At 40.5% G+C, this 27,769-nt stretch overlaps 1 protein-coding gene across 1 annotated transcript in view; it reads left to right on the top strand.

Annotated features, from left to right (window-relative positions):
* The window catches only part of cdh2 (cadherin 2, type 1, N-cadherin (neuronal)), a 66,813-nt gene extending 39,769 nt beyond the window's left edge, over positions 1-27,044 (top strand). The window contains exons 4-16 of the mRNA XM_086081251.1: positions 755-922; positions 2,503-2,658; positions 3,444-3,588; positions 3,677-3,849; positions 6,801-6,938; positions 7,277-7,462; positions 8,088-8,341; positions 9,690-9,832; positions 10,605-10,838; positions 12,332-12,565; positions 12,777-12,916; positions 17,932-18,096; positions 25,557-27,044. Of these exons, the coding sequence (XP_085937377.1) occupies positions 755-922; positions 2,503-2,658; positions 3,444-3,588; positions 3,677-3,849; positions 6,801-6,938; positions 7,277-7,462; positions 8,088-8,341; positions 9,690-9,832; positions 10,605-10,838; positions 12,332-12,565; positions 12,777-12,916; positions 17,932-18,096; positions 25,557-25,763 (2,343 nt within the window). The 3' untranslated portion in view covers positions 25,764-27,044. The remainder of the gene's footprint in view (positions 1-754; positions 923-2,502; positions 2,659-3,443; positions 3,589-3,676; positions 3,850-6,800; positions 6,939-7,276; positions 7,463-8,087; positions 8,342-9,689; positions 9,833-10,604; positions 10,839-12,331; positions 12,566-12,776; positions 12,917-17,931; positions 18,097-25,556) is intronic.
* Positions 27,045-27,769: the final 725 nt, after the last annotated feature.

The following is a 27,769-nucleotide window of genomic DNA, read 5'->3' as shown; positions in this document are numbered from 1 at the left end:
CTACATTTGAGAGGCTGCATCAAAGCCTTCTGTATGCTCGAGCTGTCTAGCATATAAATACGTCTTTGGGACACTTAAAACATTTATAATGGGCGCAAATGAGTTACGCACGTTGAGTCTTCTCAATCTGGATGCTAAATGATTGTCGAAGAGGTCCGCAATTTACACTGCAACTGACAAACGATTTCTTTGAGGCCTTCGTCTGGTAGATTTTCTGCTTTGTTTTGCAAGCCAGAACTCATGTCCAGAGGCTGACAGAGGCTACCCAGCCATGTTCCTGATGTTACTCACTAGACCACGCCCACTTATAAGGCATGCTGCTCAGACACATAGCTGATGTGACTGTCGTACATGCAGTTTATTTCCTTATATTATCTTATGTAATGTTTCTTTATTAAAAAGGCCTTGCAACATGTTTTGTGTTTTTGGGATGCTGAAATGGTTTAATTCATTTCAATGGGTATTATTTATATTTAAATGAAATGACAAATTGATTTAGGAGATTGGTCACGCTACAAATTAAACTCATAAATCAAAGGACCACATTGCAACGCAATAATAAAAAGTACATTTTTGATTTGTTTGTTTTATATGTATGGCTGTTGGCTAATTGTAAGACTATAGCGGGTCCCGACTTGCGTATAAATTAAGTTTCTGTGGTCACCGTAGAAACAAAAACAAGGACCCTGTCATGTCAGTTTTAGTTCTGGAGTCTTGTATGTGCTTATGTAGCAAATCATATTTTGTTTTCCAGGTCATGGAACGCGCTTCTGGTCCAGCCACATCCAAGGATTTGAAAGAAATAAAATTTCCATCACGGAACTTGGACAGCCAGCTGAAACGCATGAAGAGAGACTGGGTCATTCCCCCAATCAATGTCCCGGAGAACTCGCGAGGTCCATTCCCACAAGAGCTTGTTCGGGTAAGCCCTCACATGCCCACGCACGCGCACAATCATACTCTACTCATATCTTGAGTGAAAAGTCATTTTTGCTTGATATGACAACCTTGTAGCTCCCCCATAGCTCAGAGCTTCCACTCAGAAGGTCACAGCCTTGAGACTTGAAGAAAATGTTTCTTATTTACAGCTCTTTGCTGAAGGTCACCCCCGCGCCTTGCGTTATTTTGTTTTTAAGGGCCATACAGTACAACCTGCCATCGTATGACGGCAGAGAAAAAGTTGAAGTGCTCACCAGCGCTGTAGTTCCTCAGATATTATAGTGCTTTAATCATGGCTCAAGGACACATTCAACTGCCTTTTATTGACAACAGTCTTGTGGTTGAGGCTTGGTGTGGGTGGCTGACAAAGGACAAGCACTCCTCAGGTTATTTGAGGAGATCCTTCTCAGTATATTAAGCTCCATCTCTTATCAAGTCCTGTACACACATTTTATATGCATTATATTAATGCATGACGCAGAAAATGGGATATTCCTTGGCTCAGTCGATAATATTGTCAGGAGGAAATGAGATGTTCAGCGTGAAGCAGCAAGAAGGTGCAGAGGGTCTCAACTTACAACAGCAAAGTGAAAAAATATCCTCGTTAAGACAGAACATCAATACCACACATAAATCAATAATATCCCTGCTATTAAAATTACTTGTCAATAGGAGACTCAGGCTACAGGACATTACAGGGAGTCCTCAAGTTACGGCGGAGTTCTGTTCCTACGCTGGCGATATAACACGAATTATGCCTTAAGTTGGATTTCCCCTTTAAAGTCAATATTTACATCAAAATACTTTGTAAAGCAATTTTGAAAAACATATTTGCGCAACCCGGAAGACGCCGGAACCTATATTTTGTGTTTCCGCACGGACATTCATTGCTGACGGACGGCGAAACGGAGCTAATTCAAGCTTAAACACGTAATGTGACGCGCCTGATGGCGAGCCGACGAGCTGATGGACGTCCGTTGCTGGAGGTAACAAAAACACAACCTTAAATAACTTTAAAATTGTGTGATTATTGCGGGAAATTAACAATTAACAAAAAAGACGGTGCTGTGGACGAGTCACGGGCGCCGTAAAGTCGAAACGACGTAGGTCGCGTGCGACGTAGCTTGAGGACTCCCTGCATTAGCATATGTAATAGAGTTGCATGCTGTGTATAGCTTCTGATATGTGGGATTGGCTTACCAATTGTCAGGAATTGAATACAGTTATAAAGATTTTGAGAGGGAAAATTATCATTACCCTTCAAACACGATACAGATATAACCCCAATCATTCAATTTCATATTCAATTGTATGGTTTAAACATTTGATTATTAGACTATTTGATAATGAAAAATGGGCAAATTAAAATGTGACATTGTGAAACTAATATTTATATAGAAATATGTATATTACAAAAACGTTGAATGTATTTTATTTAAAATTTTGCATAAAACTATTTTTATTAATTAAATGTTGAAATGCTTCAAAACCACAGTATCGGTTATATGCTAATGATAAGTCAAGTTTTTAGGCTTTTGTTGTAACAAATCGTTCCACCCGCAGATCCGCTCGGACCACGACAATAACCGATCTCTGAGATACAGTGTGACAGGTCCTGGCGCTGACCAACCTCCGACTGGCATCTTTCTCATCGACCCGATCTCTGGAGAGCTCTCGGTGAACAAGCCTCTGGATAGAGAGCATATTCCCAACTTCCATGTAAGTCAAGCCCTATAATGATTTCCTTATGATCTGCCTGTTTGTTCTCTCTCATGGCAATGTTGTATTTTCCCTCTGGTTGGTATGCGCTCCAGGGTCATGTGTAGCCTAAACAGTCTGTTCAGACTCGATAAAGACTTGTGGCGTGATGTGGCACTAAGAGAACTGGATTTATCCGTCTGAGAATGTAAAGGATTGAGTGCGTGTGTGGTGTGTGTGTGTGGGGGGGGGGGGGGGGGGGGGTGCGTGCTTGCGTGCGTGCTTGCGTGCGTGCTTGCGTGCGTGGGTTAGATACATTAAGATAATCCTCAGCTCACAAGGAGCACTCTCTACTGCAGTGGCTCTTAGATGACATTGTAATAAAGTTTTAAGATAGCTTTGTGCATGTGCATGAGAAGGAATCATGGCTGAATGAGAAGCTTGAAGATCAATGGAGAACCGACTTAGCCAACACTGAGTGTATGGTCTTTGAATGACACTTATTATTACTCTTAAACCTTGAAGCTGACTATATTGATGATCTAGAAATATTCAAGATGAGATCTTTTCATCTAAACCAGGTTTTCATCATGTTTTATAGTGGACATACTGACCACTAATATATTAATACAACAATCGTGACTTAAAAAGCAGCTTGCCAAGGAACCATCAAAAAAAAAAAAAGCCTTTGGCAATCCAATAGTAATGGTTGGTCGCTTAGTTTGCAAACACTGCTCTAGGCATGAACAGGTGAGATTTTTTGTAATCAAGAATCCCTACTCAGGTGTGGCTTTGTCTTCCTTCAGCTAAGAGCTCATGCGGTGGACCTGAACGGCAACCAAGTGGAAAACCCTATCGACATTGTGATCAATGTGATTGATATGAACGACAACAGGCCCGAATTCAACCACCCCATCTGGAACGGCACCGTCCCTGAGGGCTCCAAGCCAGGTAACATCAGCAGTGTATAGAAAGAGTCGATTGCACTGTGTTTATTTTGTTTTACATAAAAATACATTGTTGTTGTTCTGTCCAAAAGGCACATTTGTCATGACGGTGACAGCAGTCGATAAAGACGATCCCAAAACTGCCAATGGGATGATCCGCTACAAGATCTTGTCTCAGAACCCAGACAGTCCCACCTCCAACATGTACACCATCAATAACAGAACTGGCGGCATCATTACTGTGGCAGCAGGCTTGGACAGAGAGGTGGGTAGCATTTTTGCTTTCTTTCTCTTCCATTTTTTTCTCTTTTTATGCTTTTTGTGGTTTTTGCCTTGCACGAAAGAATGAACTCTGCAATGGCTAAACTATACAGCAGGGTTCACCAATTCCGGTCCTCGAGGTCCGGGGTCCTGCAGGTTTGATATGTTTCTGCCCACTAGCACACCCGATTCATATAATCATTTCATCAGCAAGCCTAATAACGATCCTGATCTTTAGTATCAGGTGTGTTGGTAGACGGAACCATCTAAAACCTGCAGGACTCCGTACCTCGAGGACCGGAAATGGTGGACCATGCTATACAGTATACCACATAATACGGTAAAGGAACACCAAACATTTTGTTGTGATGAAGACTTGACTATTACACAGCAGTCAGACATTATATTAGCTCCTTTTAAGCTGACAGAAAACCAGTTAACAGATCCAAAGTGCAATTTTCCGCCTTTGTCACATTTCAGGAGATGCCAAAAATGGCATGTTTGTTCAACTATTAACATTATATCATCAAAGAGAGTGAGCCATTTCCAGCGTTGGTCAACTATTCGTAAAAATGACACCCGCACATGTGGACTGGCCAAAAGTAGAGATTTTTGAAAAAATTAATTTGACCAAAGGATGACTTATGAGGTTTCGGTTCCGATGCAGCAATACTCAAGTGGAAGGCTGAATGTTATGTGTAAGTGCTGGCCAGTGAAATAACATTCACTGTTTATGGCAGCACTAAAGCAACACACTGTTGCCTCTACAGAATCAACGTGGCATTACAAAGTCAATTGATTGTGCTTATAATAATGTGTTGTGGTTATTCCCAAAGTGTCTATCCTTTCTTTGTTTCCTTTTAATTGTACAATGTTTGTTGATATACACAGCACAACAGTTTTTTTTTACTTAAGTTGCTTATAATAATGTGTTGTGGTTATTTCCAATCTCTATCCTGTCTTTGTTTCCTATTAATTGTACAATGTTTGTTGAGATACACAACACAACCGTTTTTACATAAATGAGTCAAGTGTTTGTTAAATATAACGGCAATCACAACTTGGCCATGTTGCTTAATAGAACCAATGAGCCAAAGTACGTTTGCTGATTACCACCTAAATTGCAAGTCGAGCTGGCCTTTGCTTTTTCCACACACATATTTAATCCGACAAGAATGTTGCACGCATCGCCAAACATTTTAATAATCCCCTCCCCTCACATTCTCTGTCCTCATTTCCAAAGCACACGTCTTTTACTTATCCTTCCTTTGTGCTGTAAACAACCACCTTTCCCCCTAATTGGCTCACCGAGCTGTGGGAGGAAATAAATAAAATTAAATATAAAGCGCATGCCTGTTGATGTAATCCTAGTGAGGGCAATCTGGCTTGCTTGCTGCTCAATCACTTCCGCCTTGGGGCCGCCGTTTTATGTGCGACAGTCGCCGCCGTGAAAGTAATTTGCCCTATTCTCATTACCGAGTGACTAGTCCATCACCTGAGTAACTGTTAATGTGCAAGTAGTCGTTTGTCAACTTGGTGCTGGCGTACAGTAAAGTGTAGCAGTGGTGCAACTCACTCCTTCCCTCCCTGGGGAGTAAATCAATATTAGTCATAGGAATAAGGAAGCCATTTTAACTGGGCTTCAATTTGGTTGTGCAAATTTTTATGATTCTATGCCACCTCATCCGCCTGCTACAGTGAAAATCCTCCACAGTCTATGTTACTAATTGACTGTTAATTTGATTAAAGCAGGACCGCCAAATTGAAAAAGAATCTGTTTTCGTAATGTTGGATTTTTATTCCTGTTGGAAATACCAGAGCAGTGCTTCTTAACTCCCACCAGTTTCCTATGCACATTCACCGAACACTTCTTTGTTGAAAAATAATATATATATATATTTTTTTCAAATTCATGACAATAGGTATGGGGTTTACAAAATGAACAGGGAGAGCATCCTTTTTATTGAATCCGACTCTCTTCGCCTTGAGTTCAGTAAGCGTTGATGATGTTGGTAGCAACAGTTTGTGATGCTAATATCAATGCACCAAAAAGACAAGTAAAGTAAGCCATTACGCCGTGACGCTGGCAGGAACAACGTCAAAATTCCAAGGCATTGATGTCCATATATTATTTGGTAAGGTAGGGTTTATTTTAGGGCTGGGTATCAAATCTAACTTACTCAATCGATTCGATTTCGATTCACAAGAGTCCAGTTTCGGTTTAGATTTTTTTTTCTGATTTGATTTGATTCGATTCACTTCACTTCAATCCCATATCAATTAATTATGGAACATCAATTCTTCTTTAATGTCAAGGACATGATAAAAACTATTAAATTCCAAAGTAAACTTTAACATGTGTTATTATCACTTAAGTGTTACATAAAAATTTACATCAGCAAGGATGACATGAAAATATTTTTATAATTCTAATTCAATAACTGTAAATATAAATTAAAAAGATTCTTAATTGTCTAAAAGTGCAATAAATCAAGTCTTTCATAAATGTACAGTAAGAAAATACTTTTCAATTTGTCTAAACAGTAATTTCAAGAAAACTAAGATTAGAAAAATTGGGCCTTATAAAATTGTATTTTCTTAAGAATTTATGGGAAAGAGATTAAAATAATCGATTCATGTTTTTATGAATAGATATCGGGCTCGAAAAGGAAATTCGATTCAATATCGATTATTTGATTTTTTTAAACCCAGCCCTAGTATATTTTGAAGTTGGTCTTCTCACCGTGTTTCTGTCATGCAAATTATGCACAATTGTTGCTGCATTTAGATTGACTACTACTCCCTGACAGTGTTCATGTAAATAAGTGGGTATCCGAAGCAGAAAAATGCCGAGCATGTATTTGAACCAAGGCACTCAAAATACATGAGGACTCATATCACCTCTTCACCCAATTGCTATATTATTCTCAAACCATTCACCCTTTTCCACTGCAGAAAGTGCCTCAGTACACGCTGATCATCCAGGCCACTGACACCGAGGGCAACCCGATGTACGGCCTCTCCAACACAGCCACCGCTGTCATCAGAGTCACCGACATCAATGACAACCCGCCAGAGTTCACAGCTGAGACGGTAAGCAGTCAACACCTATCTGAGATGCACGACATGGTGACAGCCTGCCGGTTGTGTGCGCTCCGGCGGCAGCTCGGCTCTCTTATTTAGTTCAAGTTCAGCTACATAAGCAGTCAGCCAGGTGTGGCGTTGCTCCCCACACACACATATGCAACAATGGGGAGCGCAAAAAGCTCTTAGACTGAGACGTGTTGTTACTGTTGTGTTGTTAGATGAAAACAGGACGAAATGACCAGGATGATGCGATAAGATACCTTCTATGTCTGTTTACCCAACACTGGTTCCAGCATCACTAACTGTATACTCGCGTCTCCACATCTCATGCTTTATTTATGCAGTTTTTCGGCGAGGTGCACGAAAACCGCGTCAACGTGATTGTGGCCAACCTGACGGTGACTGACAAGGACCAACCCAACACTCAGGCCTGGAACGCCGTCTACAAAATCACTGCTGGGGACCCCAACGGCAGGTTCTCCGTGCCCACTGATCCCACGAATAACGAGGGCCTGGTGACTGTTGTCAAGGTAAGGTCAACCATTCAAACCCCATACAGATTCTGTGTATTTCCAATTTTTCAAGGTGGCTGAGGTTTGTTGTTTGTTTTACATAAACGTGGGCGGAATAAATCAAATGTTCACAGCTAAAATTAAATTATTAAAATAATAATAAATCAGATGTACTTTGAAGCTGTTTTAATATAGTTGAGTACTGCTGACCCTGGCCCACGAGTTGAGAATTCAGATGGATCCAAGAATGTCTTATTATGTACTGCAGCTATCAAGGCATGAATGCAGCAATCAACAATACAAGCATTCAGTGGCATTTAGGAGCAAGTCTAACAGATAATAGTTGTTTATCAGCCAGATTAATTTGATTCGTGTCTTCTCATTTGTATTTCAAACAGAAGAGGGTAATTAATAAGAAGCTGGCGGGCTTGCTGCTTTCCATTAATTCACCAAGGCACAGAATACTCAAGTCTATTGTGGGCTTTCACAGGAAGAGTTTTAGGCAGGAGGAAGGGAAACACTTTAATTTGCCTTATTACTCTCACACCATTTTCCACCATTTAATGCGAGTTCCTGCTTCCCCCTCAACGTATTTCACGTGATAACGTATGCCTCACCATTTCTGTCCCTTGTGTTTCCGCAGCCTATCGACTATGAAATGGGCAGGTCTTACGTGCTGACAGTGGAGGCAAAGAACGAGGTGCCGCTAGCCAGAGGCATCCACTCTCCCCGTCAGTCCACCGCCACCGTCTCCATACGAGTGCTCGACGTCAATGAGAGCCCCTACTTTGACCCCAACCCCAAAAACATTAAACTAGAAGAGGGAAAGCCACCGGAGTCCATGCTGACCACGTTCACAGCACAGGACCCTGATCGCTATATGCAGCAGAGCATCCGGTAAGAGGTTTAAACTGATACAGATCATTTGTGATCAAGGAGGCCGATAGCCGATATTCATGTCTAGTAAAAGAGAAAATACTAGCGTCAAAACTTTAAAAAGAAAAAAAAAGGAAATAACTTTGTTGAAATGCCATTAAAGGTGCATTGTGTCGTTTAAAAAGGCAATGTTAAAGCTTTTTCTACATCATGCATGCTCCACCAATGCCTAGATGAGTACGAAGAGCACTGACTATTTTACTCTGCATCTATCAGCTTTTATCTTCCCTTTATAGTAGAGTGTGCGGACCCTGCACACTCCACAGTTTCTTTGGGGATGGGAGGGGTGGAGTTTCTCTTACCTCATTTGAAGTCATGTCTTCCTTTGTCAACTTTGGCTGTCGCTTTAAGTACTCGCACACGCACCATAAACGAGCCTGACACAGATGCTGCAGTTACACTTTGGACTAGAGGTGGCAGTCGCGAGCAAAAAAGTGACAAAGATTCTTTAAGCATGTTTATTAAAATAACTTTTCACATTTTCAACGTGTTCTCTTTTAATTTTAAACATAATAGAGGATAGGCAGCTGGCAGGGTGATTCCAGGGCCATCAGTATGTGTTAAGCTCAATTAAAAATTAAGCAATAAAAAAAAAAAAACAGCAACAAGCAATACAGTTTTCTACAGTAAATAAAGTGTGTTTTAAATTCTGAACTTTCTTTAAAAAAAATAAGTGCACTAAGTTCCAAGTGCCAGCATAATCTTTTAATACATTAGTGGAATTTTAAATTAGTATATAAATAAAAAGTTCCCTGAGGTTAATCCAGCTTTACATTCATTTCTAATTTTCTTATCTCACTGAGCGACAAATGCATGTGAACGTAGTGAATTTTGGGTTTTCATCAAGGTTCATAAAATGTTTCAAAAGATATAGGCACAAAGTGAGAAAATAGTAAAAGTAAAAACTGTAAACCCTAACCATTTCACAACAAAATTTGCTATGTTCGCAAGCGTTTATCAGCCTTCAAATGTGTACAAAAAAAAAAGAAGCTGATGGCGATATTTGTCAAAATGCGAAATATCGGCATCGATAATTTATTGCTACTATATTCTCCACATTGTTTAAATCACATCTGAATAGTGAGCAATGGCAACAGTAAATATTCATGACTCACAAGTGTGAAATTGATCGGATATGATATTAGCTTGGCGGCGTCTTCCATAATCAGTCCTCATTTGAGCATCTTTGTACTGTATCTGTAGGTGCTTAGTTGTCTCAAACGTTTGTATTGTTTCACAAAATGGAAGATTTCACTTGATGCGAAATAAGACATTGAGGTGATTATGAATGTGTTTTGTCTTTCATCAGCTACACAAAACTGTCTGATCCGGCCAACTGGCTGAGGATTGATCCCAACAACGGTAGAATTACAACAATTGCCGTTTTGGACCGAGAATCATCTTTTGTGAAGAACAGCATATACAATGCCACATTCTTGGCCACTGACAATGGTACGTAACCATACACGTTTGTATTGTTAAGCTCCTTTAAATGTTCTGCTTTCATGATTTAGCTACTTGTGTCGGGATGCTTTAAAATGCTTTTGTCAGAAGATGCCTTTTAGAAGGTTAGATGTCTAACTGAGCGACTTGCGTGACAACTGCAGACATCCACCGTGCCTGAAGGTCAACCGCTGACCACCATTCACCTTACGGCTAATGTGTTAACAATCTGAGAAGCAACCGGCTACATGGATAGATTCGCCTTTTCCCTGAAGAGGATTTACCTCTGTTCGGGTTTACCCTGTTCTGCAGAGCATAGCGTAGGCCAACAGGCTTAAAACTTTGCCAGTAAAGAGGTTTCTCAGTATTAATGGGTCAGGACTGGATGACTAGCTCCTTTGAGCGTGGCCTGAATGGCAAAGAAGCCTCTTAGCCCAGTGAATACATAGAGGAGCCTGAGACGAGCGACAGTGGCCTCTGTTTTGCTGCTTTAGTATTCCCATCCTATGTCCTTGGTCAGGAAGACGTTCTCCTCTCACACACATGCACACATACCACAGTATCCAAATGCTCTAATACCGCACTCTTTCTGTCTGCCGCCTCACTTGAGATTAGTTTCTTAAATCAGTATGCGGTTTGATGGGTTCAATCCCGCTGGAGTACGTATCTGTTTGGAGACACAACAATCAACTCTGCTTCTCCGCCCACCATATGATGATTGCACAATCAACTGACATGATTTTCAGAAATATGTTTGCATGTGTTTTTCATGGCAATGTAGGCAATCCTTTAGCAACTGGCACAGGCACTCTGCAGATCACCTTGATGGACATCAACGACAACGCCCCGAGGGTGTTCCCCCAGGAAGTTGAAATATGTGAGAAACCCGAGCCCAACGGCATCAACATCACGGCCATCGACGGCGACTTGATTCCCAATGCTGGGCCCTTCGCGTTCGAGTTGGCTAACATGCCCATTGATGTTAAGAGGAACTGGACTATCACCAGATTAAATGGTAGGAATGCCGATGGATTGTTTTTTTACGTTCGAAAGCAGTTAAAGGAGTTTCATTCCAACAGAGGCAACATAACACACATTTGTACATAGTATTCACTAACCTAAGGTAATGCAATAGAAAAGTCACAATTAGTGTAAATATTTGTAGGGCGCGATCAATATTTTTAGCAGAAAGAAATACTGATTACAGGTTAACTGGCTGATTAAGTAAAACTATGCATTTTAATTATACGCATTGTGTGGTGCAATGCATTTCATTAATGAAGGTATAAGGACATGAATGTGTGTAGTAGTTTTATGTGTGTCATATTTAACACATTTATGTTGATTTATGTTGCATTGCCCATTTGGCCGATGTTTGAAAGGGTCATAATTGGCCGATTTAATCGGTTGGGCCCCTAACTATCACATTTGAGGATAAATGGAAAAATAAAAAAAACACACATGCTAAAGTTGGCTTATCCTCTTGTTTTGGACATTACAGTGTTTTCAGTCCACTCTCCACTTGGTTGCAGCTGCCCATTTTCTTGCTGACCTTCGTCTGTTCTAAAGGGGGGGGGGGGGGGGCGGTCTTGTCAGCATCTTGTGTCAAAATTTTATATTTGACGTTGAAAGCCTGACTGCACCAGGCAAGCAGTGCTGCTAATATTAGTAAAATTAACAACTGGGGATGCGAAGATGGCCGAATGAATGAATGTTCTGCACATTCTGCTAAAAAACACTGGAAATCTGCTGGCTGTAGAGAAGTCTGTGTCGAAATACAATGTATCTTTATTGGATAATACCATTTGGATAATCGCGGCGAGGAGTTTTAAGCTTAAGCAGCATTATCCAATGTCATTCAGTAGATTTGTGAGCATCAAATCGAAAATCCTTGTTTTGGATTTTATATGCCAATGCAAGTTGCCATTTATCATACAGAACATATGCATGTGTATATCGGCAAATAGTGGCCGCTGGCCAGGGGTGTTTACTTAACTCAACTGGAGGGGTTGGCGTCTATTTTAACATATTTTGGAATAATAACACAGCATTAACATTCCAGTGCTGTATTACAATTTATATCAAGTGAAAGTGCAGTCTAAAAAGGACTATTTAGTGAAATGACAAGAAACTAGGCAGAACAAATAAGATCCTTTGAACAGATGCACACAACTCAGTCGTTAAGTGTCGCCACATTAACATTTAGTCATCTTTAATTCCACACAATGAACTTGTTGTAGCATGCAATAAATCTCCATCCTTTAATTCAATTCAGTAGGTGCTGCTGTTTTGTTTAGCACTCAGCAGTTGACAGTTCAGTTATGACCCATTTTTCTAGGTGTCGGTTTGAGGGAGGTGTTAATCTCAGGCGGACAGCAGTTACAAGAGGGCAACCGCCAACCACTATTTTAAGAAATGTCATATTTGTGCTTGACAAATGTCCAACAATGAGCATGACCCAAAGTCCACTTGTAAGTAATCCTATGGCTTATCTTTGTTCCTCTGCAGGTGACTACGCTCAGGTGCGCCTGAAGATCGGTTTCCTCGAGAGCGGCATTTACGACCTGCCCATAATTATCACGGACTCTGGAAACCTGCCACTGGTCAACACCTCCCACCTGAGGGTCAAAGTGTGCCAGTGCGACATCAACGGCGACTGCACTGACCAGCAACACATCATGGCTGCCGGGCTGGGCACGGGCGCCATCATCTCCATCCTGCTGTGCATCATCATCCTCCTCAGTGAGTGTCACCTAAACGCTGCCGTCGCAGATTAGCACAGCAGCTAAACATGATCCCAATGATGATTAGATTAGCGCAGGATTATCAAACAAATATATAGTCTACAGCCGGCCTGAAAAGCTAAGACACAGGATCCGATTACACGTGAATGAAAATATGAGCACAGTTTTGTTTGGTAATACGACCCTACGTGTGTGTGTGTGTCTTGTAGTTCTGGTGCTGCTCTTTGTGGTTTGGATGAAGCGCCGCGATAAAGAACGCCAGGCTAAGCAACTCCTCATCGATCCCGAGGATGACGTGCGCGACAACATTCTCAAGTATGATGAGGAAGGCGGTGGAGAAGAGGATCAGGTAGGAATAATGTCTCTCTCTCTCTCACACAACACACACGCACGCACCCCCCCCCCCCCCCCCACACACACACACACACAGTAAAACCTCTAATAATGCTGTGGATTATTTGAAAAGCTCTGAAAGCACTTGCTTGTGCCAAGCAATCAGTTATTTCAATGGAAAATTCCCACTCCAAAGGATGACGAAGTCTGTTTTGTGGTACTGGAAAATGTCTCCAAGCCAAGGTTGGAAACATCACAATGTATGCATTCACTATAATACTGTCACAAATGTTTTGATGCTGTCGATTAAATAACAGTACTATTCATCAGTTATTTATGCAGGAAGGAAGGAAACAAATGATGAGAAAAATACCATTGAACAACAACAGCAAAAAAAAAAAAAAAAAAAAACACTAAATAAGAAAATGAGCATTGAGAATTTTCACAGCTACATTTTTTATGTAAACAATCTGAATTAATTTTTTAATTTATCTGTCATTTAGTTGGAAGCACATTTGTTTTAGTTCTTTATTGGACTCCTCACTGCTCACCTGCCTTTCACCATTTGCAGGGCTTAAGGCACTCCAGCACGGTGCCGGATTTCTGGCGTAAGAGCCACTAGCGCAATGACAAATCCAGCAAAGTAAACAATTAGGGAATATTTGACACGTCTGGCAAAACAATGCGGAGAGAAGGCCAACTTTAAAATAAGCCTCCCCATACCAAGTAATATGTGGCGCGCAATGCCAATGGACACTTTTATTTTGAAGTTGTTCCCGGAAGCGTTTTGCCAGTCGCGGCGCAACAGATGACTAGACTTGTCCTGCTGAACGTGTCTGCCGTTCTTATTGCCGGCGTAAACAATTGCGACCAAAGTCAACAAAACAACTTCGTACAGAAATCACGTTCGATTGCCTATTAAGGGCATTAAAAGAAGACTTAATTACGCTGACGTATTGCACGGTGCCTGTTGCCAGTAGTGTTGGCGTGCTAACGGTGCTAGTAGTCATCGGACTACTTTTCATCTAATCGACGAGATGATTTGCACACTTTGATGCTGACATCCGGACACAGTTGCCGTTCCTAGCGATCAGTTCAATAAACCGAGCTCACGCAATTGTGCAGTCGGAAAAATCAGACGTCAGTTTGTCTCACAGACCAAAAACTACTCAACTCAGAATTTCATTTCATACAAATTGCTGTGCATGGAGTAAAAGTAGTAGTAGGAGTAGGTAAATAAATTAGTAAATAAAATAAATTAATGAATAACGAAATACAGCAGGCACCATAAAACATTGAAACAATGATGAGTCTCATGCTGAGTCAAACGCCAAAGAACAAAGATGTGTTTTAAGAGTGGGTAGGGAGGGAAGTTGCCTAATATTTAACGGAAGGTCATTCCAAAATCCATGGGCAGAGATTTGTCTAAAATCTCCCTAACTTTCTAGAGAGGAAAATAATGTGCTGTTAAGCACACTTTAAATTAAAGTAAAAAAAAGAAAGAAAAAAAGTTGATTATCTAGAAATAAAAGTTGGTCGATCATAGTAAGGAAATATATTTTAAATATCTTCTGTATTCATAATTGACCTTTCACCATGCGAAAATATTATTTTTATCCAAATACATTCTATTATACAACATAATTTTCCGTAGGATATTTGAATATTCAATAGCTGCAGCACGAGAGGGGACTGCAACACGCAGTGCTATGCATCGGGAATTTCATGAGTTTCCCAAATGCCCAGTCCATCCACGGCACCGAATCAAATTTGATTCATTTGATTACAATGCATGTGATTTTTTGATTTTTTTACCGGAAGGATCAGAAAAGTAGTGCAGGTTAAAAATGAAAAACGACTATTACCATATTTTTTGGCGCACTTAAAATCCTTCAATTTTATCAAAAATTGTAATCCAACGTGGTTTATACATGAATGGCTTTTCAGTTCGTCGTCTTTAATTCAAATTCCTTTTTCCTTAATCAATTAGAATAAACTATTGAACATACAATGCATCGCAAAAATGTTTTTGCCCTATAACCCGGAGTGCCTTATGAATGGAAAATATAGTAAAATAGACAAGATCATTGATATTTCGCCTAATACGATGTGCCCAATTGTCTGAAAATTATGGAAATTCCCAGAATTTTAACAGGTTAAGTCTCTGATTGTATAGAAGCCCCCTATTGAGAACCCTTGTTGAAGTGTATAAAAGCTTTAAGTAGCAAAATGGCATTGTATGTGTTTACAACTCCGCCGTCTATCACTAAATGGGGAGTTTGACAATTCAACTGTGAAGGTTCTGCATAAGGGCAAACAGAACAGTAGAATCAATAGAGAAAATAATTTAAACACACTACGGTCCAGTTGGTTCTGGAAATATTGGACGCGTGTTCTCCAGTGCAACTGCTTTTCACTTTACAACCCAAACACTCGCACCCCCATCCCGAACAAAGGCCCGAGGCATAAATAAAGTCGCATCTCTGCATCTCGTCGCGCTGATCAGGCATGTAGCGACACAAATTCAATTGTCCTAATGACCCCTGGTTAGCGCAACAGAATCAGTTCATGGAGGAAAAAAAAGGCAAGTGTTATTCCACATAGGCTATTCTCTCACCGGCTCAAGTGCGGCAGCGGTTCGCATATTGCACAAATAAGCGAGAGACCCCGCTCTGACCCGACACAGCGGCAAATTAGCCTCGGAGACTTGTAATTGGTGCGCTGATGTCATTTGGAGACAGGCATCTGCTGTGCGCCAATAATGAAGCTCTGTAGTAAGGTAACAATATGACTACAAGACTGTCAAAACATCTGCAGGCAGAGAGAGAGTGCTTCCTCTGTATTTATGGCCACACATAAAAAGCACAAAATTTGTAGAGCAGGACGTGTCGAAAAGGAAAGTAACGCTGCTCAAAAGCAAATTAAGTCCAAGCTGCCGTTTATTGAGAGCGAACAAATTTCCATTTTAAATGGCGTAAAGGACAGCAGGATAAAATGGCCTCGTCTGCCCTGTCCAGTGAGTCAGTATTGGCAAAAAAAAAAAAAGAAGAAAAAAAAGGACCCGACTTTCCCGGCGCTGTGGTCTGTATAATACCCACCTCTGTTCTCCCTATCTCCCACCAGGGAAGAAATTGAAGTGTCAGTCCATTTGGTGCTCTCACAGTGTATGATTTTAGCTGCTGCAGCACAGTTGAAGCAGTCACTATCACAGGCAGACAGATGATCAAGTTGAGCTCAGAGAAAACGTCTGATTATATAGCTGCACCAGCATGCTGTTGTGGTAAACAAACTGATCAGTCGCCTGCATACTAACTCAGACAGCGTGTTTTAGTAAGTGACATACTCATGCAGGACTCAAAACAGAAGGATTCGATATCATTCACAATGTTTGTTTGTCAAGTTTCTGAACAGCAAGTTGTTTTTTTGTTGTTTTTTAGTCTTTTTCATACAAATATGTACTGAAGTATTTTTAATTTTCATGACTTTACTACTTACAACAGGTTAGTGATCGTTTACCGTGCCATCTTATAACCCTAACCATAACCCTACCACATCACGATTACAGTATTGTTTGAACACTTTATTGAACAACGAAAATTAAAAACTGACCAAAACCTAAATACTAACCTCAACCGTCCAGGAATGTGCTATCTGCTGAGGACATGTAGTATTGCACTTCGGCCTCTTCCTCAAACAGTTTTGTTAGTTCTGCCCTGGCTGACTGAGGGTTGAGTGTTTGTAATTTCCGATGCTGCAGCATGTTTTGAAAAATAACTGTACGTCATAAGACGGCGCATCATTAAATCAGCAAATTTTGTTTGATTTTTTTTTTAACCATTTTTAAAAATCCGTGTAGGCGAAGTCAAAGGTTTAAGTCCACCCGACGTGGCGCCACGCTTTGAACTGCACTCTGCATCCAGGCCTACTTGGGTTAATTGAGTAATTGTCCCTCGGTGTGCTTGTGTGTGTGGATGGTTGCTCGTCTCTGTGTGCCCTGTGATTGGCTGGCAACCAGTTTAGGGTGTACCCCGCCGACTGCCCAAAGCCGGCTGGGATAGGCTCCAGCACCCCGAAGCCCTTGTGAGGAATAAGCGGTCACGAAAATGGATGGAAGGATCGTTAACCGTGCCTTATGACTTATACAAATTCAAGTTATGTCACTGCAGTTGGAACAGAACTCCGTCATTAACAATCTCCAAATAATTCCTTTTCATCCAAAGAATGACAAGTTATGAAAATGTGTTTTCAAAACTGTGCCATGTTGAATGTGGGTCATTAGCGCTGGGGCTGTGTGCGTGAATGTGTGGTCCCTCTGTTGCTCTGTCATTAGGCCTTCTTGCTTGATATGACCAATTTGGTAGTGTCTCAATTCCTGTGACCCCCTCTGGTGTATGACCTAAAAAAATAATAATAATACACTTGCAGGAGTCAGCCTGTAACAGACCAAAGACGTTAGATGACATTCTTGTATGATGACCACTGTTTTGATCCAACGCAGCCTCGGGGCTTGCTGGCATGAGCATACACATGAGTAATGGAGTCAGACAAGAAATGATACTGATGTGTGTGTGGAGTAGAGTAGGTGTACTTTTCATTTATACATACACTGTGGGCAAGAAGCTGTAAGTACGTGTGTAGTAACTGGGCAAAGACACCTGTATTGAAAGGGGATATTAGAGATGGACGGATTAGGGACCATCCATCACGCATGCTTATTAGGAACGCCGTATCTTCTGTTGCGCTGATACCATCCGGCCATTCTCTCCCTCTCCCGGCCAAGACTTAGCGTTGCCTTGGTAATGTTAATAGGATTAACCCTGTCTTATGCATAGCCACCATGCCGCGTCTGGCCATTGATTAGAGTCTGCCCTTCCTGTGACTACATTCGTATGACGTGTCTGATGACTTCACGGCTTTCCAGTAACCGTTTCAGAACGCTCTGTTACACTGACAGCACAATAAGCACTCTCAGGTTGGTGGTCTCATCACACACCTCATTGACGCCACCCCTCCCCTCCATCCTTTCTGTAGGATTACGACCTGAGCCAGCTCCAGCAGCCGGACACGTTGGAACCCGATGCCATCAAGCCCGTAGGGATCCGACGTCTTGATGAGAGACCCCTGCACCCCGAGCCACAGTACCCCATGAGGTCTGCTGCCCCCCACCCTGGAGACATTGGAGACTTCATCAATGAGGTAAAAAAATTCATTAATAAACACTGTCTGCAAAATCTTTCCAAGAATCATATCAACAAGATTATTTTAATGTATTGGTTATTTATTTAAGCCCGTATGACACTGAGGGGCGAACATTTGCGACACTAGCGAATATTGATTTTACATTAGGACTGCTCGATTATGGAAAAAATAATAATCACGATTATTTTGGCAATAATTGAAATCACGATTATTCAAGTGATTATTTATATTTTTTCTTGTGCAGTAGGGCGATCATTTATTTTTTGGGTACAAAACAAGAAAATGTTTACACATTAAAAAATATTTAAACCAGTTTAAAAAATAGAAACACTATAATTATGTAAGTTTCTTTTGGATCATACAGAATTTATAATAATATATATTTATTTATTTATGTTGGCAAAAACTTGAAGTTGGAGTGCAGCATGTGCACTGTGCAGTAGGATGATCATTTATTTTTTGGTACAAAACAAGAAAATGTTTAAATGTAAAACACAAATAAAAAAAATATTAAGACAAATACAATTCTTTGAAACACTATAATTATGCAAGTTCCCTTTGGATGAAACTTATAAAATTAGTTGCAAAAAATATATATAATGCAAATGTATACATATAAACAACTCAAAAATTAGTATTAATTATCTTTTTTTATGATTATGGTGATTTTGTAATTGTGGAGTGTAATAATTGAAATTGTAATTGAATTTCGATTAATTGCACAGCCCTACATCAGGGTTCGTTCAACTTTGCAAACGTTCAAACCTTAAACCTAAACCTTGTTAAAAAAAATTCCCTGCAACAAGAAAGCAAACGTTTAGTGAACCTTGAACTAACCTGTGATTAACGCGTTCGCAACCTCCGGGAACACTCGCAAATGTTCGCCCCCTCAGTGGGATACGGGCCGTAGCGAATGTCCACACTCCCGTCAAGATTCGTTCAAGGTTCGCAAACGTTCTCTAAACAGTTTAAATGGTTCTCAAGAAAGTTGTAATGTTTTTTCTTGCCGCAGGGATGTTCAAATTTTCCTTGCGACAAGAGAGAATATTTAGGAAACGTTGCGACCTTAAGCGAACCCTGATGGGAAATCAACATTCACGGACAGCTGCACTTGTGCACAAAAGTTTGTCCACCCCGATATAAAAGTATAATTAATGACATAGGGGCGTGACATATAACATCCAACATTTATGTCTCAAGTGTTCTGTATTCTTCCTACTCTTTGTAAAAGCCACCAGTGGATAAACTAATGCTAATATTGCTTATGTGTGTAAAGAAGCAAGAAACCATTCCAAGTTATGGAAAAGAAGGGTTGTTTTGCTGCGGCACACATCTACTCAGACATGTGTAAAGGAAGAAGAGAACATGATGCTTACACACTTAAATGTAATGATTATTTACCCCCCTACAGAAGTAGATGTGTCAGGAGAGAGAGAGAGAGAGAGAGAGAGAGAGAGAGAGAGAGAGAGAGAGAGAGAGAGAGAGAGAGAGAGAGAGAGAGAGAGAGAGAGAGAGAGAGAGAGAGAGAGAGAGAGAGAGAGAGAGAGAGAGAGAGAGAGAGAGAGAGAGAGAGAGAGAGAGAGAGAGAGAGAGAGAGAGAGAGAGAGAGAGAGAGAATAAAATACATGTTGAGAGTGCCTAAGGCTGTCATTGACAGCTTGAAGAAAGAATGTCAAATGAAAAGCGCAGTCATGTATTTTTCACCAGCTCCAAAAGACATTCACAGCATTATAAACACAGTCTGCTCCTACTTTTTGGATGGCAACCATGTTTTTAAAAGAGCACTCTGCTGTCAGGCTATCCATCTCTCACACCTGTCGCCATTGTGCCCTGTAACGGAGGGAAGCGATGTTTTGCAATAGACAACAATCGCCACCATTTTTCATTTTGTTGGATCCTCACAAGACCTCGCAGTCACAGCGAGTGGCGACCCAGAAAAGCTCTGTGCCCAGAGAATGTTGCCTTTTTTGTCCCAGATTCCACTGTCACTAAAACTTAAAAACAAAAACCTTCTTACAGTGCTGGCATTGAAGGCAGCACAACCGGGTCCCTAATACCTGGGCATGACAAGACTCCCACTGATTAGTGGCTCTCAATAGATGAGCCTCTTTCTTTACCTTTATTTCAGACAGAACAAGACATCAGATAATCCCTAGGGACCCAATAATCCAGAATCCTAACCATTAGTGGTGCAATGGATCACAAAAGTCACGGTTCGGTTCGGATCACGGATTTGAGCCCCGGATCGGATCGTTTTTCGGATCAGCAAAAAAAAAAGAAAAGATAATTAATACTTTGTCTTCATTTATTTTGTAAAACAGTTTTTCCCATTTTTTTTCACCCAAAATTTCTAATATAGCCCTTTAGGATTTACAAACACAATTTTAAGTGCGATATGAGGCAGAAACATTCTTATTTTATACATGGTCCATGTGTAAAATAACAGTATTAAGTTTTAATGGCTTAAAGTTATGTTCGTAAAATCTAGATGGCTATGTTTGACATTTTGAGTTGAATGTAGTTGTTGTTGTTTTAATGGGGAAACATGTTTTATAAAATAAATGAGGAAGTTCGATTTATTTTTTATTTTATTTTATTTATAATTATAAAAATACCTCAAAGTGCACAGCCCCTTCTTTTAAACATGGAAAGTGAATTACAAAGTAGCTTTGGTCCAGGATACTAAAAAAGTATTCAAGTAAGCCATCAGGTACCAGCTGTCAAACTCACTTAAAGCTCATTGGTAATGCTAACAGTTAGCCGCTAGACACTTACCTCGGAGACTTCTGCCGTATTACACAATGACAGTGTAATTATTTAGGGATTTCTTGGCGTCCTAAATTAGCGATTGAATATGAGTTTGGGATACCATTGTGTTTGTTGATGTTGGTCGCAACTACAATGTCAATCAAAACTACGATAAAGAACTCCTGGACGTCTAAAAGAGAAGTCAAGCTAGCCATCACGCCACGATGTGGGCCAACTTCAAAGTAAAAGTGTCCTAAGGCTATTTGCATTGCCGTCAATGTATTACTATATTTGGTCACCTTTATTTTGAAGTTAGGCTTAACGTGTTACGTTGAGTATGTTTCAGCTTCCTTGACATGTCTGAATGGCGTGCATTGTGAATGCGCACTGTTTTTTTATTCCCCCACCAACCAATTCGAGGATCGTGGGAGATCCAAACTATGGGGCCTGATCTGAACCGACCACGGATCAATGGCGATCCGTTGCAATACCACTAACCATCGATCTGAATGAATCCCCATATGACTACTCAACCGGGACTAGAACCTAGTGACCAGAGGGAGAACCACTGATTTGTCATTGCCCATTAGATGATTTTCATCTTCAAACCTTCTAAAGGTGGTTTATTACCTCTGTGTAGGGTCTGATAGCAGGAAACTAGGGCAGAATCTCAAACTTAAACCGAAGTCCAATGACTATTGGAGCATAACTAGACTCGAATCCCCCTCCAAAAAACAGAGGGAAAGAACCACTGATTTTTTCAGCTCGAGTATAGATGAGTCGTCATGTCGAGTCCCCTAACTGTGGTTTGTTTGGCTGTGACTGTGGCGGGTGCAGAAAGTCTGTGAGTCAAGCCAACAAGTGGATGACTGTGCCGGAATAAAATTGCTTTGCGGGATTGTCTAACCTTATGAAGCTGCTCGTGGCGTTTTGGCTGCAGACGTGGCGGTCGGTGGGCTATAACCAGCAGAGCAATTACGCTTGTAATTGTAATGAACGATCCATGTGTAATATTCCCCTCTAGATTATCAGGCCCGCAGCAAACACTTGACAATGGCTAACAAGTGGGAAGTAATTGCTTATTGTCTAGACACTTTAAATCAATCTGTCTCTTTTTGGAAAAAGCACCGAGAATGCTTCCCGCGACTCTTTCATCCATTTGTTATTTGGCGGGTGGCAACGACAGGGCTCATATCCGAAGTGGTCAGTGGCCAAAGCGCAATGTCGACGCCTACATTACCGATCCATCAAGTCTTTGGAGCACCCTCGGGGGAGGGGAGTCTTGAAAATCAATAGTCAGGAGCTCTCAAGGCGCGATGAAGATTTCTGGGAATGTCGAGGGCCATCTTTCAAAGACGAGCGCAAGATAAAAGCCACACGTGCGTGACAAACACATTCTTCCTTTTGCCCAAGCCACAGATGTGCTCAGTGCTCTCCATGAGTATTTATTCATGAGCCCCAGATTGCTATCTCGATTAAAGATGACAAGGTATCGCTACCACGCGCTCTCACATCTCTTGAAGTGCAAGAGGGTGCAGCCAGGATAAAGAAGACATTCTATGTCTCAGAGACTGGAAAATTAATGCGAGCGTGACTCGAACCTGATCACCCTCTACACAAGTTGAAAGGAACAAACGTAATCATCTAAGTCCAAAACTATAAATCTGAGGTAACACGTTAGAAGCCCACTGATTCCTGGTTCTTGGAGCAATCAGACTTCATCTTGACCACTCTGAAGAGTGGCTACTCGGTGGAAGCAGACAAACACAAGTATGTATTAATCCAGCAAAAAAATGAAAATGAATGAAAGTGATTTTCATCAAAATACTTTACAATAATTTTAAAAAATATATTTGCGCGACCTGGAAATATGGGAAAACATTGATTGCTGACGGATGGCAAAGCGGAGCTAAATCAAACTTAAACACGGAAATGTGACGCGCCTGATGGCGAGCCGTCCGGCTGATGGACGTCCATTGCTGGAGGTAACAACAACGCAACTTTAAATCAATTTAAAATGCTGTGATTACTGTGGGAAATTTAACAAAAAAAAAGGTGCTACGGACGAGACACGGGCGCCTTAAAGTTGAAACGACGTTGGTCGCGTACGACTCCCTGTATTAAGGTTAACTTAATATATTCACCTGAATTAAGTTAATACAAAATGACTCCAATCCAAAGTATTAAGTTTAATAAACTCATAAGTACTTAAACTTAATATATTCACTTTGGACTAACTCAATTCAATTGAGCGTTTCTTTTAAATGGTTCAACAATTCTCTTTTTAGAGTCTCTGCCTGGTCAAAATGTGTGCCGCAGCTTTGAGAGACGCATTGATTTTTATATTATTTTTAGCACACCCCTACAGACAATCACAATGAATCAAGACAAAAACATAGAATAAACTCGATATATTCATACTCAAGTCAAGTGTGACTAGAACGTAACAAATTTAAGAAGACCCACTGATTCCTGGTGCTATGATAGGTGGTTGATCGTTTTGTGGTGTATTCCCTCTGCGGGGACTGAAAGCAGCAGACAAGAATCCAAACTATACATTTGATTCAATGGATATGAATCCTTGAGTGTGACTGGAACCTGATCTCCCTGCTTACAAGTATTGGATGAAGTGCAAAATCTTGTTTCTGGGATACATGAGTCCCCCTCTCACAGTGGTTTATTACCTCTGAGCAGGGACGGAAGCCAGCAGACAACCCCAAGCACCCAATAATGCAGAATCACCATCATAACACAGAATTAGCTCATAAGACAACTCGAGTGTGACAAAAACAAAAGAGATGAGTCTTGATTCTATGATGGCCGGGATTTCATGGTCAATCGTAAAATATCTTCAAACTTAACAGTGGTTTATTATGTAATTATGATTCTTGGTTCTTCGGCTGGCTTTATTGCAACTGCTCTTAACCTCTTTGGGTTTTGGTAACCACCATAGAAGGACTGAAGGCAACAACAAATAAACAAGCACACAAAAACACAGAATCACAATAATAACTAGACAGTGCAATTTCTGCAGAAATTGCATGGGAATGCTGAAAGCTGAATGGTAATCGCTGAATGCTTTTGAAGTATATTGAAAGATACATTTTGTGAAAATTACAAAGTATTAACTCATTCACTGCCATTGACGGCTATAGACATCATAAATTCATTTTAACTATTTCTATTAGTTAAAAAAAAATCTCTTTAGTTAACAAGAGTATGAAAACCTCTTTTTTTTGTACATTTAGAGCAGTTATAAAATGTGTGATTAATCGTGAGTTAACTAGTGAAGTCATGCGATTAATTACGATAAAAAAAAATTATTGCCTGACGCCCCTAATTTAAAAAAATATTTTATTAAAAAAATAAAAAAAATAAATATATATATATATATATATATTATTATTATAAATTTTTTTAAAGAAAATATTAAATTAATAAAAAATTAGGGCTGTCAAGCGATTACAATTTTTAACTGTAATTAATCGCATGACTTCACTAGTTACCTCACGATTAATCACACATTTTATATCTGTTCTAATACAATTCAAACATTCTAGGTTTTCATACTCTTGTTAACAAAAGTGGGAAAAAATTTTAACTAATAGAAATAGTTCAAATGAAAAAAAAATCTTTATTTTTTTTTCTTTTCTAAAATGAATTTTAGACGTCTATAGCCGTCAATGGCAGTGAATGAGTTAATTTTAATTGAAAGATAAATTAATAAAAAGAACACTTAAACCGAGGATGCGTGGATTTTTTAAGCAAGTTGAAATTTATATGGAAAAGTGTTATCCGATGTAACCTCCATTTATTTAGATGTAAAGATGTAAGAACTGATGATAAACAATGGAAAAATGCAACAACAACAAAAACACACTTAATAGCGCCACCTAGGCATGCAGTACCCTCCATTCATTTAGATGGAAAAATGGAACTATGATAGTCAGTTGGTTAGCATGTAACCACTTTGCATAACTGCCATGGATACATTTGCAATGTACAGTCAGAAATGGGACTTGAACCCGCGACCTCCTGGTTACTGGATAATGCATTTTTACCTAGTGCACCACTGAGTAGTATCAGAGAGCTGGTAATGGTGATCAGTTTGTATGTATGGAAGTGGACGTGGGAAAGTGTGACTTGGGGGAAAGTCGATATTTAACGTTAAATTGTGCAAATACTGTAATTAATGCTGAATGAGATGATAAATACCCCGGAAGGCGTGAATTTTTAAAGTAAGTTGAAATTTGAACGGTGTAAATCGGAGGTATTATTTGAGAGTTGTTTCACGGACAAAAAATTGAGGAGAATAAAAATCACAATAGCATTCCAGCATACCCACAAACAAAAAAATATTGAGGTGGCTCGGGCATCTGGTTCGGATGCCTCCTGGACGCCTCCCTGGGGAGGTGTTTCGGGCATGTCCCACCGGCGGGAGGCCCCGGGGACGAACCAGGACACGCTGGAGAGACTACATCTCTCGGCTGGCCTGGGAACGCCTTGGGATCCCGTCGCAGGAACTGGCTGAAGTGGCTGGGGAGAGGGAAGTGTGGGCTTCCTTGCTAAAACTGCTGCCCCTGCGACCCGACCCCGGATAAGCGGTAGATGATGGACGGATGGATGGAGGGACTGTGAAAGTTTCCAAGTTTGAAAATGTGCTTTTGATTTATTGATCTAACCGCGCGTTGCTTTGCCCCCCCCTCCAGGGCCTGAAGGCAGCAGACAACGACCCCACCGCCCCCCCCTACGACTCCCTGCTGGTGTTCGACTACGAGGGCAGCGGCTCCACCGCCGGCTCCCTGAGCTCGCTCAACTCGTCCAGCAGCGGGGGCGACCAGGATTACGATTACCTTAACGACTGGGGTCCGCGCTTCCGAAAACTGGCGGACATGTACGGCGGAAGCGACGACTAAGACACGAGGAGAAGATGACGACAATGACGAAATGAAGGAAAGATTCCTTGTGGATGGACTTGGATATGTTGCGATGGAACTGTGCGAGAAAATGATGCAGAGATTTTTTTCAACAAAAAAAAGAACACACAAAAAAAAAAACGAACCAACCAACTCGGCTTATTGTTGTAGTCTCCGCGTACATAATGCTTGTGGGCGGCGCCGGTGGACGCTCACACCATTCAAGACTGTTGTGGGTATTGAATGCGCTCAGTTACACTTGAAGTTCACAGTACAGAAGCACTGGGATATAATGTGCCTTTTTGTACATTTCTTTTGAATGGAAATGATTAGTTTTATGTTCAAGGCTTTAATGGTACTGACTTTTTTTGGTGGGGAGTGATTTCAAAGCAAGTATGTGACATTCTAGTATGCTTCGATCACCCCGTTTCTTCTTCTTTTTTTTTCCATTTGTTTGTGAAGGCTTATTTAATGAAGGATCATCTGTCGACCCGGATGGGAAGAACAATGAAGAGCAGCACTGTATAGTATGCGAGACTTGTCCACTAAAATATGACAGATTTGCAGCTGGTCGCAGCTAAAGGGAGTTATGGATCACACTTTTGTAGCAGATTTGTTTTCTTTTCTTTTTTTCTTGGAGTGATGTAATACAGTATTTGACAAAAACCACAACAAAAAAACTGTTCTGATCAATGTTCACTGATCAACTTCATTTGCCTTAGTCATTATCTGATATTTTGGACTTTTACTTCACTGTAAAAAGATGTGTGTACATACTGTTTTGTTGTTTTCTTTTTATCTTTTCTTTGGGTGTAGTATATGAACAAGTGCAAAAAGTTCCAAAACCTGTAAATGTTTCATTTGGACATCAAAAACGAAAACTTTTTTTGCATGTTTTTATCTTTTCATGGCGACAAATAGGGGGTTGGAAATGGTGTTACCCAAATTTAATTACAAGATGGAGAGAAAAAAGTCTGGGTGCCAGTGTATGTGTAGAAGTTGCGAAATTTTGTATAACAATATCATTTGAAAGGGGGAAAAAAACTATTTGAAAAATTGTCGTCTCGTCAGCACAACTGTTGAATTTGTACCCAAAAAAAAAAAAGAGAAAAATGTGGGTTGAGAGGGTGTGACATGCAAGGCACTGATTATTAAAGCTGAGCTTTAATAGTGGAAAACATTTTGGACTTGAGCTGTGTGGAAAAGCATTTTGTTCTGCTCAACTAATTATCTCTCTTACCCAAACTATCCAAATAAAAGTCCAGTTTTGGAGCTCAAAAATGTCTTGTTGATTTATTTGTATTTAAGTCAAATACTGAGTGGTTTCGCTGTTGTGGTTGCGATTTTCACAGAAGTTCTACTTTCTAATCCTTAACAAATAACAGTTGAGTTCTTGACTGAGATCTTGGATATTTATACGGCCAAATGTGGACCGTGAACTAGGAAGCACTAAGATTCAGAAAATCACGATATTCCCCCTCCATGGCCTTGAAGATAATTGTTTGATGTTGTCATCTTACGTCAACTCAGTGATGTAGTCCAGGGACTTTTTTAGTCAAGTTTGCGTCTACCCACTTCTGAATTCTCCTTCATGCACAGTTTTTGCGCATCATTGACCATTCAGCCGTGACCCACCCTCCGCTGCATCTGATCTACCTTGCTGGCTTCCACCCGCTGCCTTATTGGTGAATTAAAGACACGAGGACTGATGCGCCAATCAGAGAATGAGTTGGGCGGGTCATGCCGAGGAATTTATTGGTGTCAAAATGGTATGCTAAAAACAGGTGGATTAATCTGCTTATTTCTTATCCCACTAACTCTAACAATGTTTACACTAGTTGACCACCAGTGTTGCTTTATCACCATCATTAGTTTTATTTCTGTAGGTCCTCCATCGTGTTATTATTTTCCCTCGATTGCATTGAAAAAAATGTTCAAGGCCCTTTTTTTGTATCCGACCGCAGGATCAAAACAACAATCTTCTCGCGACCACGTTGAGTCAAGGT

This window comes from Leptonotus elevatus, chromosome 1 (assembly GCF_054856555.1).
Source record: "Leptonotus elevatus isolate MCC_2025b chromosome 1, RoL_Lele_1.0, whole genome shotgun sequence".
NCBI lineage: Eukaryota > Metazoa > Chordata > Actinopteri > Syngnathiformes > Syngnathidae > Leptonotus > Leptonotus elevatus.
The sequence above is the reverse complement of the archived record's forward strand: the minus strand, read 5'-3'. Positions and strand labels throughout refer to the sequence as shown.